This window comes from Trichomycterus rosablanca, chromosome 14 (assembly GCF_030014385.1).
Source record: "Trichomycterus rosablanca isolate fTriRos1 chromosome 14, fTriRos1.hap1, whole genome shotgun sequence".
NCBI classification, from domain to species: domain Eukaryota; kingdom Metazoa; phylum Chordata; class Actinopteri; order Siluriformes; family Trichomycteridae; genus Trichomycterus; species Trichomycterus rosablanca.
Genome location: NC_086001.1, coordinates 16047585 through 16060211, shown reverse-complemented (window position 1 = coordinate 16060211; position 12627 = coordinate 16047585). Strand labels below are relative to the sequence as shown.

Below are 12627 nucleotides of genomic sequence, written 5' to 3'. Positions count from 1 at the left end.
TTGTCTTAGGAAAATTCTGAGAATGCCTAGTCCTTCTGATATGCCATTTGATTGAGCAGCTAAATGTGCTGGCCAAGGTTCCAGCTAATGCTCTTTCTCTCTAGCTTTAGTTAGCTTTCGCCTTTTTCCAAACATGTCCTCACGAGTCGAATCCGGATTCCCTCTGGAAGCAACTCATAGCTTAGCGTACTACTGGCTTGGTAGGCAGTGTGACAGTTTAGGCTTTAGAGTGATCCCACTTTGGGTGGTATAATACATACAGTACATACACACACATTCATCCGTATACATATAAATGTTTATTACTTTGTGTGTTTGAAACTTTCTTCTCTATTTTGGTACCCACCGTTGGGTCCAGAACCCGTGTGCTGGTGAGTCGAGTTTAACATCCTCACCAGCCCCTTGTTACAGGAATTAGTAAAGGTCAGCCTTTCTCTGAGGGATCTCCTAGCTGTAAACTTTTGTCACTGATACTGAAAGTCAGTGAAATTTGTCACCGACTGTCAGTTTGGGTGTTCCAGTTTCTTCCCCCAAAAGTCCAAAGACGTGCAGTCAGGCCAACTGGAGCTACTAAAAATGGCTTTGTGTGTGTCTGTGATGGACTGGTGACCTGTCTTTTGCCTAATAAATCAGACCCATTTCAACCCTGACCAAGATAAAATGATGGTAAAACAATAATAATAATAATTATCATGCCCACTATACAGTAACACACTCACATTACACCAATCTCTTGCTAGGGGTCGGCCCCACAAACACAGCCTATCAAGTCTGTATGTAGACTCCCACCCGTCCGATAGCACTGATGAGGATATCTGGTAGTGGGCTAATGCTGCGTCGGCTGAGCTCCTCCATCCTTGTCCTTTAAATCTGAATTTCCCCACTGTGGGACTAATAAAGGATTATCGTATCTTATCTCATCATAAACTTTTTACCCTAACTAGAACACTTCTTTTTCTTTTCTCACAAGGTAAAAATGATGACAAGTAGCACTGGGATAGCTGTATCCACCACAGCTGCCAGGCGGTGTGTTTGGCTGGCAGATTTAGACTTGGCAAAGTAAGCGAATATTCTTCCCCTTGACCTACACTACCGGTCAAAAGTTTTAGAACACCACAATTTTTCCAGTTTTTATTGAAATTTATGCAGTTTAATGTCTTATTGTACTCTGAAATGAAGACAGAGAACAAAAAAACAACTGAAGTTAAAAAAAATAAATCATGGAATTAATTTATAAACCAAAATGTATTATAAAAGTTTGATTCATTAAAGTAGACACCTTTGGCAGATAAAACAGCTGAGCACACTCGAGGCATTCTTTCTACAATGGAAATTAAATACAGTGGGGTCAAAAAGTATTTAGTCAGCCACTGATTGTGCAAGTTCTCCTACTTAGAAAGATTAGAGAGGTCTGTAATTTTAGGTACACTTCAACTATGCGAGACAAAATGAGAAAAAAAAATCCAGGAAATCACATTGTAGGATTTTTAAAGAATTTATTTGTAAATTATGGTGGAAAATAAGCATTTGGTCAATAACTAAAAGTTCAACTCAATACTTTGTAACATAACCTTTGTTGGCAATGACAGAGGTCAAACGTTTCCTGTAAGTCTTCACCAGGTTTGCACACACTGTAGCTGGTATTTTGGCCCATTCCTCCATGCAGATCTCCTCTAGAGCAGTGATGTTTTGGGGCTGTTGCTGGGCAACACGGACTTCACAAATTTTCTATGGGGTTGAGGTCTGGAGACTGGCTAGGCCACTCCAGGACCTTGAAATGCTCTTTACGGAGCCACTCCTTTGTTGCCCGAGCGGTGTGTTTGGGATTATTGTCATGCTGGAAGACCCAGCCACGTTCCATCTTCAATGCTCTCACTGATGGAAGGAGGTTTTGGCTTAAAATCTCACGATACATGGCCCCGTTCATTCTTCCCTTAACACGGATCAGTCGTCCTGTCCCCTTTGTAGAAAAACAGCCCCAAAGCATGATGTTTTCACCCCCATGCTTCACAGTAGGTATGGTGTGCAACTCAGCATTCTTCTTCCTCCAAACACGACGAGTTGAGTTTTTACCAAAAAGTTCCATTTTGGTTTCATCTGACCACATCATATTCTCCCAATCCTCTTCTGGATCATCCATATGCTCTCTGGCAAACTTCAGACGGGCCTGGACATGTACTGGCTTAAGCAGGGGGACACGCCTGGCACTGCAGGATTTGAGTCCCTCTCGGCGTAGTGTGTTACTGATGGTAGCCTTGTTACTTTGGTCCCAGCTCTCTGCAGGTCATTCATCAGGTCCCTCCGTGTAGTTCTGGGATTTTTGCTCACCGTTCTCATGATCATTTTGACCCCACAGGATTGAGGGAGATTATCAATGGTCTTGTATGTCTTCCATTTTCATACAATTGCTCCCACAGTTGATTTATTCACACCAACCTGCTTGCCTATTGTAGATTCACTCTTCCCAGCCTGGTGCAGGTCTACAATTTTCTTCCTTTGTGTCCGTCAACAGCTCTTTGGTCTTGGCCATGGTTGACTGTTTGAGGCAGTGGACAGGTGTCTTTTATACAGATAACAATGTCAAACAGGTGCCATTAATACAGGTAACAAGTGGAGGACAGAAGAGCTTCTCAAAAAAGAAGTTACAGGTCTGTGAGAGCCAGAAATCTTGCTTGTTTGTTATTGACCAAATACTTATTTTCCACCATAATTTACAAATAAATTCTTAAAAAATCCTACAATGTGATTTCCTGGATTTTTTTTTCTCATTTTGTCTCTCATAGTTGAAGTGTACCTATGTGTACCAAACCAGCTCAATAGGGTTTAAATCTGAGACTGTGCTGGCCAATCCATGTTTTCAAGCTTACCATCTTGTTCTTTTTTTTAAGGTAGTTCTGGCAAAGATTGGACTTATGTTTTGGGTCATTATCTTCCTGTAGGGTGAACCTCTGACCAACTACGTGCATCCCAGAGGGTACTGCATGGTGCTGCAGAATGCTGTGGTAGCCGTTTTGGTTCAGGGTGCCTCTCACTCTGTACAAGTCACCGACTCTGGATCCAGCAAAACAGCCCCAGACCATCACGGTTCCTCCTCCATGTTTGACAGTTGATGTCACACACTGAGGAACCATCCTTTCGCCTACTCTACGGCGTACTAAAAATCCTGCGTGATAAACCGAAGATTTCAATTTTTGAAAGTCCATAACACCTTCTTCCAGTCTTCAATAGTCCATTGGTGGTGTTTTATGGCCCAGGCAAGCCTCTTTTTCTTATTCTGACGTCTTAGCAATGGCTTTCTTTCTGCAACTCGACCTGTAAATAATAGATTTCTGCAACTCAAAGTCTTCTCTTCACCGTTGAAACTGAGACTTGCTTACTACGACCACTATTAAGTTGTGCTTGAAGCTGTTGTCCTGTATGCCGCCTATTACGCAAGCTGTTTACTCTTAGAAACTTGTCTTCTAATTCTGTTGTGGCTTTGGGTCTGCCAGACCTCTTCCTGTCAGAGTTTCCCCCAGTTTCTGAGTGCTTTTTGATGGTGAAGGAAACTGTACTCACTGACAACTTGATTTTCTTTTCAATTGTTCTATAGAAAAGACCTACATTTTTAAGTGTTACGATGGTCGGTCTGTCTTCCATTGTTAATTGCCTTTTTCTTGCCATTTTTATAGCAACACAATACTTTCTGCAGAACAATACTGTTCAAATAATGCTCACAAGGGTATGGTACCACAGTGTGTTCCAACACTACTTTTATGCAGACAGAGGGGGTTGTAAGCAATCAAGAAAAATTGGAAGACCCCTAGGGATTGGTAGCACCAACTTTGGCTTGATCAACCTCCATTGCTTCAGAATAGCTTTAAGTTGTTAACCCATTTTTTGTTCCCTGAAAAAGGCCATTTTTTATAATGCTGAAATGTACATTATTTTTCAGTTTAGGATAACCTCACTTTTTTTTTTAAATCTCTGACAGTTCAGCACTTACCTTTGTACCACTTTAAGCTATTCATTGGACTTGAACTGCTTGAGTTTCAATAAAAAAACTGGAAAAATTGGGGTGTTCTAAAACTTTTGACCGGTAGTGTAAATTTTCATGATCGCACACAGACAGAGCAGCACAAGCTCCTGAACATCTTACATGCCAAACCTGAACAAACAGACTTACTGTGAATGAACGACCACTCACCTTAAACACTCCTACATTCACTTTTCCTCCAACTCATGTTCTAACCAACTTCTTCTCCTACATATTTCTGTTCATGCTTCCTCTGACTGTTTTATTCTACTATTTTTTCTCACACCTACTTACACTTATTCTTGGCTGCCATTTTTACTTTTTATTTGAAAAACACATTTTGACAAGGCCAGTCTGTAATTCAGATGGTAAATTCCACATTTCCTGTCCTGCATTATGTGACAATGTGTCCATTTCCTGGGTTTATTCCTGATTCAGCAGCAGACAGGACAGTGTGTGTGTGTGTGTTGGCGGGGTTTTTCTTTTAGGTTTTTTGAAGTTTTTTTTTTACTTTTTGACTGAATGTACAAAACAAATTATAGTACCAAGCAGTTTACACGAAAGTGGGCAGCATGGTGAGTCAGTCCTGTGGGTTGGTGCGGTCTGATCAGTGGCTCTGACTGTAACTTTTTTATTCTCATGTTTGGTGCCCTGTAGTTCCAGGTACATTATGGAATTATGTTATTGTTTAACAGTAACATTATGCTTTTACCATGCTTACAGACATAATGGATTTGTTGGTAACAAACAGTCATTGTTTGCCTATTTTTTCAGTGCTGGTATGTATCATACACATTTAGAGTAAGTGTAACACTTAACTACATTATATTGCTTTAAACCATTTGTATATTTTAAAAAGCAGCCCTTCTGTGTAAAATGCCTCTTAAACACACGCATGTTTGTCTTGGTATTTGACAGTAATTTACTAAATCAAGACCAAGAACAATTGCAAGGTAAATACTGTTAGCTAATGCTTAGTTTACACTACACAATTTTTGCCCTGATTTTTGCTCACCGACTGGTGGCCGCTGGATGTGGCAGCTTGGAGGCAACTCAGCGTTTGCTCGGGGATCGAAACTCAGCTCTCAATCGCTATGTGTGAACTGTTCAACGACTCCATCCGAGCGGCTTGCAATCGCTCGCAGACTAAAGAAAAATATCTAGCATGTTAAATATCTGGACCAGTCGTGAGTCAAAATCGTGCAGCGAGTGCTATGTGGAACTACAGCCAGTGAGAACGGCAGATACAGGGTGAGGGGAAACCCGGAGAAGGAGTGTCAAAACATGGGACAGAGGCATAAACACAAGCTTTACAGTATTTGTGACCTTATCGTCCATGCCAAACCATAATACCAACAATGCATTGCAAAAAAATATTTATTTACCACCAACTCACTACAGAACAGACAATCCCTGCTGGTCGTGTAGCCCAATCCATACAGATGCACATCAGCGCACAAACAACTTTGATCAATCGCTTCTTGTTGCCGTGTAATTAAACCCCTCATCACTTCTTGCATGTGTTTTCATGACAAAACGTAGTTTGGGAGACCAGAGAGACTCATCTGAGATTCCTCCTGGTGATAGATGGTGTAGTGTGTGACTCCCTATCACAGATCAGTCATGTAGTGTGAAAACCACACTGACTTAAAAGACTCCTGATTACAAGAGATAATGTGTGAACTGTACAGTGATGACGAAAGTCGTTTAGTGTGAACTTGGCATAACATGAACAAAACCAGATATATTACATAAACAGTATACTTCCCTGTCCATTTACATTATTAAGTTTTTTTTGGATGTTAGATGTGTTTGTACGGGAACAGTTTAAATAGCTTAATTTTTTATTATTATTATTTTGTTTTATGCATGTTTTATGCCCCATTTTCCCCCCAATTTTAGCGTATCCAATTACCCAATTGCAATATGCTTCCTCTGTACTGATGTTGATCTCCAGCCTGGTTGAGGAGAGCCGCGACTAACACACGCCCCCTCCGACACGTGTGCAGACTGTGTCTTTTCACCTGCAAGAGGTGAGTTTATATGCAGATCAGCTTTGTGTACAGAGAGCCACACCCTAATCAACGCATTATTCCCCGTCTCTGTGCAGGCGCCATCAGTCAGCCAGCAGAGGTCGTAATTGCGTCAGTTATGAGAAATTCCCGTCTGGCTCTCACCCTGTGTGAACAACAGGCCAATCGTTGTTCATGTAGGTGCCCAGCCTGCCAGATGGCAGAGCTGAGATTCAAAACGACAAGTTGGAGATGTCAGCTTTGGTGCACTAGTGCGTTTTATCGCTGCGCCACCTAACAGCCCTTTAAATAGCTTACTTGACTGTTCGTAAAAACAACTTAATTCTGCTTTTATATGAAATAGGAAATGTTAATGCTAATATACACAGTCTGTGTTTCATCTACAATTATTTTATAGATTATTTTATAAAAGAAAAAAAAACCATTGGGATGAAATTCACAAAGTTACTATTGTAGTATCGAAATACTCCAATCATGTTAAACTAATTCCAGAAGAAATTTTTGTACACTCGAAAGAGTGAAATGAAAGTGATGCCAGTACCTAGTCTGTTATATTAAATTATTAGTAAATGAATCAGCATAGAATCATTTTGACAATGGGTTGTTGCTGATTAACAACTGTATTGTTGTATTGTATGTGATCTATTGTATATACACTACTGGTCAAAAGTTTTAGAACACCCCAATTTTTCCAGTTTTTTATTGAAACTCAAGCAGTTCAAGTCCAACGAATAGCTTGGAAGGGTACAAAGGTAAGTGCTGAACTGCCAGAGGTTTAAAAAACATTTAAGGTTACCCAAAACTGAAAAATAATGTACATTTCAGAATTATACAAAAAGCCCTTTTTCAGGGAACAAAAAATGGGTTAACAAGTTAAGCTGTTCTGCAGCAATGGAGGTTGATCAAGCCTTGAAAGCTGGTGCTACCAATTCCCAGGGGTGTTCCAACTTGTCTTGATTGCTTACAACCCCCTCTGTCTGCATAAAAGTTGTGTTGGAACACACTGTGGTACCATACCCTTGTGAGCATCATTTGAACAGTATTGTATTGCAGAAAGTATTGTGTTGCTATAAAAATGGCAAGAAAAAGGCAATTAACAACGGAAGACAGACCAACCATCATAACACTTAAAAATGTAGGTCTTTCCTATAGAGAAATTGCAAAAGAAAGTCAAGGTGTCAGTGAGTACAGTTTCCTTCACCATCAAAAGGCACTCAGAAACTGGGGGAAACTCTGACAGGAAGAGCTCTGGCAGACCCAAAGCCACAACAGAATCAGAAGACAAGTTTCTGAGAGTCAACAGCTTGCGTGATAGGCGGCATGCAGGAAAACAGCTTCAAGCACAGCTTAGTAGTGGTCGTAGTAAGCAAGTCTCAGTTTCAACGGTGAAGAGAAGACTTTGAGTTGCAGGTTTGACAGGTCGAGTTGCAGCAAGAAAGCCATTGCTAAGTTGTCAGAATAAGAAAAAGAGGCTTGTGTGGGCCATGAAACACCGCCAATAGACTATAAAAGACTGGAAGACGGTGTTATGGACTGATGAATTAAAATTTGAAATCTTTGGTTCATCATGCAGGATTTTTGTACGCCGTAGAGTAGGCGAAAGGATGGTTCCTCAGTGTGTGACATCAACTATCTAACATGGAGGAGGAAGCGTGATGGTCTGGGCTGTTTTGCTGGATCCAGGGTCGGTGACTTGTACAGAGTGAGAGGCACTCTGAACCAAAACGGCTACCACAGCATTCTGCAGCACCATGCAGTACCCTCTGGTATGTGCCTAGTTGGTCAGGGGTTCATCCTACAGCAAGATAATGACCCAAAACATAAGTCCAAGCTATGCCAGAACTACCTTAGGAAAAAAGAACAAGATGGTAAGCTTGAAAACATGGAGTGGCCAGCACAGTCTCCAGACTTAAACCCCATCGAGCTGGTTTGGGATGAACTGGACAGAAGAGTGAAAGTAAAGCAGCCAAAAAGAGCCACACATTTATGGGAATATCTGAAACAGAGTTGGTTTCCATTGTAGAAAGAATGCCACGAGTGTGTTCAGCTGTTATATCTGCCAAAGGTGGCTACTTTGATGAGTCAAAAGTTTAGAATACATTTTTGTTTATAAATTGATTTCATGATTTCTTTTTTTAACTTAAATTGTTTTTTTGTTCCATGCTTTCATTTTAGAGTACAATAAGACATTAAACTGCATACATTTCAACAAAAAACTGGAAAAATTGGGGTGTTCTAAAACTTTTGACCGGTAGTGTAGGTTTGTTCTATAAGTCAAAATCTGCACAAGGGGTTTATGTTAGTCATAACTATCTATTGTAAGTACAAGCTTGTTGCTTATTGCAAGTTCTAGACTAGATGCTGTGTAGATATAAACACTCTTGAGCATTTGTGGTAAAAAACTTGTCCACATAGTCCAACATTTTTCCTTCTAAAAACAAACCCTATGTGTCTTTTCTTTGAAGTCATCGCAAAATACAGAGTACATGAGTTTGTGTGCACCATACTGTTCTGTAGCACTTGTTTGTTCATAGCTCATTAAATAAGTTATTAGTAATATACACACTGTACCTTTGAGGTCGAGGTTCCGGGCTCCATTGGAGTGCTGTGTGACGGTGTGGGAGTCAATCTTAAGAGTGTGCATGTTGTTGGAGTCACGGGAAACCACCACATTGTGCCACTGGTTGTCATTTAGAGGCTTTTCTGAGTTGCCCTTCATCAAAGAGGGTCCATTGCCCAGGTCAAACACATAGTGAATAAACCTGAGAAACAAGACACAAGCAAACGTAAATTACTGCATTCAGACAGTACATTATACAGTATTTATTTTTTCATATACAGTATATATTTTTAGTATTAATTAATAAATGTGTGTGTGACTAAACATAGCTCTTGAATTACTAACATTTTAAAATACAATTAAAAGTTATACACTGGAATTAAAAAATGCTGTTTAGAATAGAAAAAAAGCTGCCTGTGATAAAGAACAAAGCTGTCTGATTTAAAAAGAAAAACACTGAAGTGTTGCAATGCTTAGTGAAAAACTGGGCTTAAAATATGTCTAAATGACAAGGCTGTATGGGATTGTTGACACTGTCTAGAAATAAACATAAATAAACATATTATATAAACATAAAAAGTAATAATATACTTGTATTTCCTGGATATTTGTAGATATAAGTTTATAACATAGATGAAATACCCATAATAAAATGTGTATATGTACATATATTAAATATATCTATAGGATTCATTTTATATGGTATTATATGTTGTATCCAGTATATGTATATGTTAGCATACAGTATACAGTGTATCACAAAAGTGAGTACACCCCTCACATTTCTGCAGATATTTAAGTATATCTTTTCATGGGACAACACTGACAAAATGACACTTTGACACAATGAAAAGTAGTCTGTGTGCAGCTTATATAACAGTGTAAATTTATTCTTCCCTCAAAATAACTCAATATACAGCCATTAATGTCTAAACCACCGGCAACAAAAGTGAGTACACCCCTAAGAGACTACACCCCTAAATGTCCAAATTGAGCACTGCTTGTCATTTTCCCTCCAAAATGTCATGTGATTTGTTAGTGTTACTAGGTCTCAGGTGTGCACAGGGAGCAGGTGTGTTCAATTTAGTAGTACAGCTCTCACACTCTCTCATACTGGTCACTGAAAGTTCCAACATGGCACCTCATGGCAAAGAACTCTCTGAGGATCTTAAAAGACGAATTGTTGCGCTACATGAAGATGGCCAAGGCTACAAGAAGATTGCCAACACCCTGAAACTGAGCTGCAGCACAGTGGCCAAGATCATCCAGCGTTTTAAAAGAGCAGGGTCCACTCAGAACAGACCTCGCGTTGGTCGTCCAAAGAAGCTGAGTGCAGGTGCTCAGCGTCACATCCAACTGCTGTCTTTGAAAGATAGGCGCAGGAGTGCTGTCAGCATTGCTGCAGAGATTGAAAAGGTGGGGGGTCAGCCTGTCAGTGCTCAGACCATACGCCGCACACTACATCAAATTGGTCTGCATGGCTGTCACCCCAGAAGGAAGCCTCTTCTGAAGTCTCTACACAAGAAAGCCCGCAAACAGTTTGCTGAAGACATGTCAACAAAGGACATGGATTACTGGAACCATGTCCTATGGTCTGATGAGACCAAGATTAATTTCTTTGGTTCAGATGGTCTCAAGCATGTGTGGCGGCAATCAGGTGAGGAGTACAAAGATAAGTGTGTCATGCCTACAGTCAAGCATGGTGGTGGGAATGCCATGGTCTGGGGCTGCATGAGTGCAGCAGGTGTTGGGGAGTTACATTTCATTGAGGGACACATGAACTCCAATATGTACTGTGAAATACTGAAGCAGAGCATGATCCCCTCCCTCCGGAAACTGGGTCGCAGGGCAGTGTTCCAGCATGATAATGACCCCAAACACACCTCTAAGACGACCACTGCTTTATTGAAGAGGCTGAGGGTAAAGGTGATGGACTGGCCAAGCATGTCTCCAGACCTAAACCCAATAGAACATCTTTGGGGCATCCTCAAGCGGAAGGTGGAGGAGCGCAAAGTCTCGAATATCCGCCAGCTCCGTGATGTCGTCATGGAGGAGTGGAAAAGCATTCCAGTGGCAACCTGTGAAGCTCTGGTAAACTCCATGCCCAGGAGAGTTAAGGCAGTTCTGGGAAATAATGGTGGCCACACAAAATATTGACACTTCAGGAACTTTCACTAAGTGTACTCACTTTTGTTGCCAGTGGTTTAGACATTAATGGCTGTATATTGAGTTATTTTGAGGGAAGAATAAATTTACACTGTTATATAAGCTGCACACAGACTACTTTTCATTGTGTCAAAGTGTCATTTTGTCAGTGTTGTCCCATGAAAAGATATACTTAAATATCTGCAGAAATGTGAGGGGTGTACTCACTTTTGTGATACACTGTATATTTAATTTACGTATGCAATTTTATGAACATAACATATGTTCATATAAAAAAAGGTTGTATGTGTAATTTTTCTTATTTTCAGGCATTCACATATATGTTTTTTATTTAAATGTTGTGTACTATTCACATATATTGAGTATATAAATATGAAAACAGCCTATTTCAGTGAAAACCCACAGACAATGCTGTTGGTAAAAAATTAATTACACTTATATATACTAATAAACACTTAAAAATATATTTAAATATGCACCCAGTAAAACACATTTACTGCTTCTAAATGTTTTTATTTCATTGAACGTATAATTCGTTCTGTAAACTGAACTCAACAAGCTCTATTAATTGAGTAGGCACGACTCAATTATTTGTTCAGCTCAAATTTGGGCAAAGAGGCTGTAACACAAGCACCGAAACCTTGTTTTGGCTTTATTGGTTCTTGGCTTTATATATTATATAGAAATAAGCATTTTTGACATATATGTTACATATATGTCAAAAAATTTATTACACATACATGAGCATAAATATATACATATTTTTATGGGCCACACATTTCTCATAGCTTTAATATATAGGACAAATATGGGTGTATATTTTATATATAAAATTGTATATGTGTACATGTATTACATTTGTGTATGGGCACTCAAGTCGCTAAAGACTACATAATGTTATTAACACCAAATATGCTAATAAAGCAATGCTAGTATTAATAGCAATAAGAGGTTAAATATTATGAGTGAGAATGCTGTTGCATCCCCCAAGCAATACATCAGTATATAAAGTGTTTAAAGCAAGTCAAGATAATGTTTTTGTATTGCACTTTTTGCAACAGAACTTAGATCTTGCTCCAAAATCCCTAATGAGCAAAACTAGAATAACAGTTACACAATCTTATTGCATAATATCGTCTTTTAACCACAGAAAGTATAAAAGGGAATTTACTAAATAGCAGCAAAGCCAAATGTGGCACTGCTCTGATAAAACCTCTTAAATAACAACATGCTGTGCAATAAGTCATAAACCTACGGTATATAAAAAAAAACGATGGCAGCAGGTCAAAAGCACTAATACATGATTCATAACCCATGTGTCATTAATCATCATAAATAGACCACAGAGTGAGAGTTTGATACCTACCCTTTTACCAGCTCTACCACAATAAAATCACTTCCGTCCCCACTATTGTAGAGGATCAGACCATCAGAAGTGGTGGTCTTGAACTGGAAGAACATGTGCATGGAAGCGTACGCCTGTAACGTAGCTAATGCTAGGTGGCTTCCTTTAGTTCGAAATGTTACCGGGTCGGCTATGATGTGGCGCATACCAAAGCGAGCATTCAGCTCACAGTAAGAGATGTCACCATTTTTACACTGGTCGAGGTAGGGAATGCCGTTGACCGTCAGTCCCTGCAGGTGACCGACGAAGTTGGATGGGACAACAGAGATAAAACGTCTTTCAGTCATGATACCCGTCTCAATGTTGTGGAATTCTAGCCGGGTGTGGGCACCAGTCATCTGACCTGAAATGGAAAATCAGTGTAGGACTAAATCACTAATTGAAAAATGGTGCATTCATTATTAGCAGAATAAGTAAATATGAGGTGGTTCCTGTAGATTAAAAATAA

The 12627-nt window shown here is 39.7% G+C and overlaps 1 protein-coding gene across 2 annotated transcripts in view; it reads right to left on the bottom strand.

Annotated features, from left to right (window-relative positions):
• Nucleotides 1-12627, bottom strand: part of nrxn2b (neurexin 2b) — an 810738-nt gene that overhangs the window by 293535 nt on the left and 504576 nt on the right. For both annotated transcript variants that reach the window (XM_063008256.1, XM_063008257.1), the window contains 2 exons: nucleotides 12141-12522; nucleotides 8620-8810 (listed from right to left, as the gene is read on the bottom strand). In XM_063008256.1, coding sequence (XP_062864326.1) covers nucleotides 8620-8810; nucleotides 12141-12522 — 573 coding nt within the window. The remainder of the gene's footprint in view (nucleotides 1-8619; nucleotides 8811-12140; nucleotides 12523-12627) is intronic.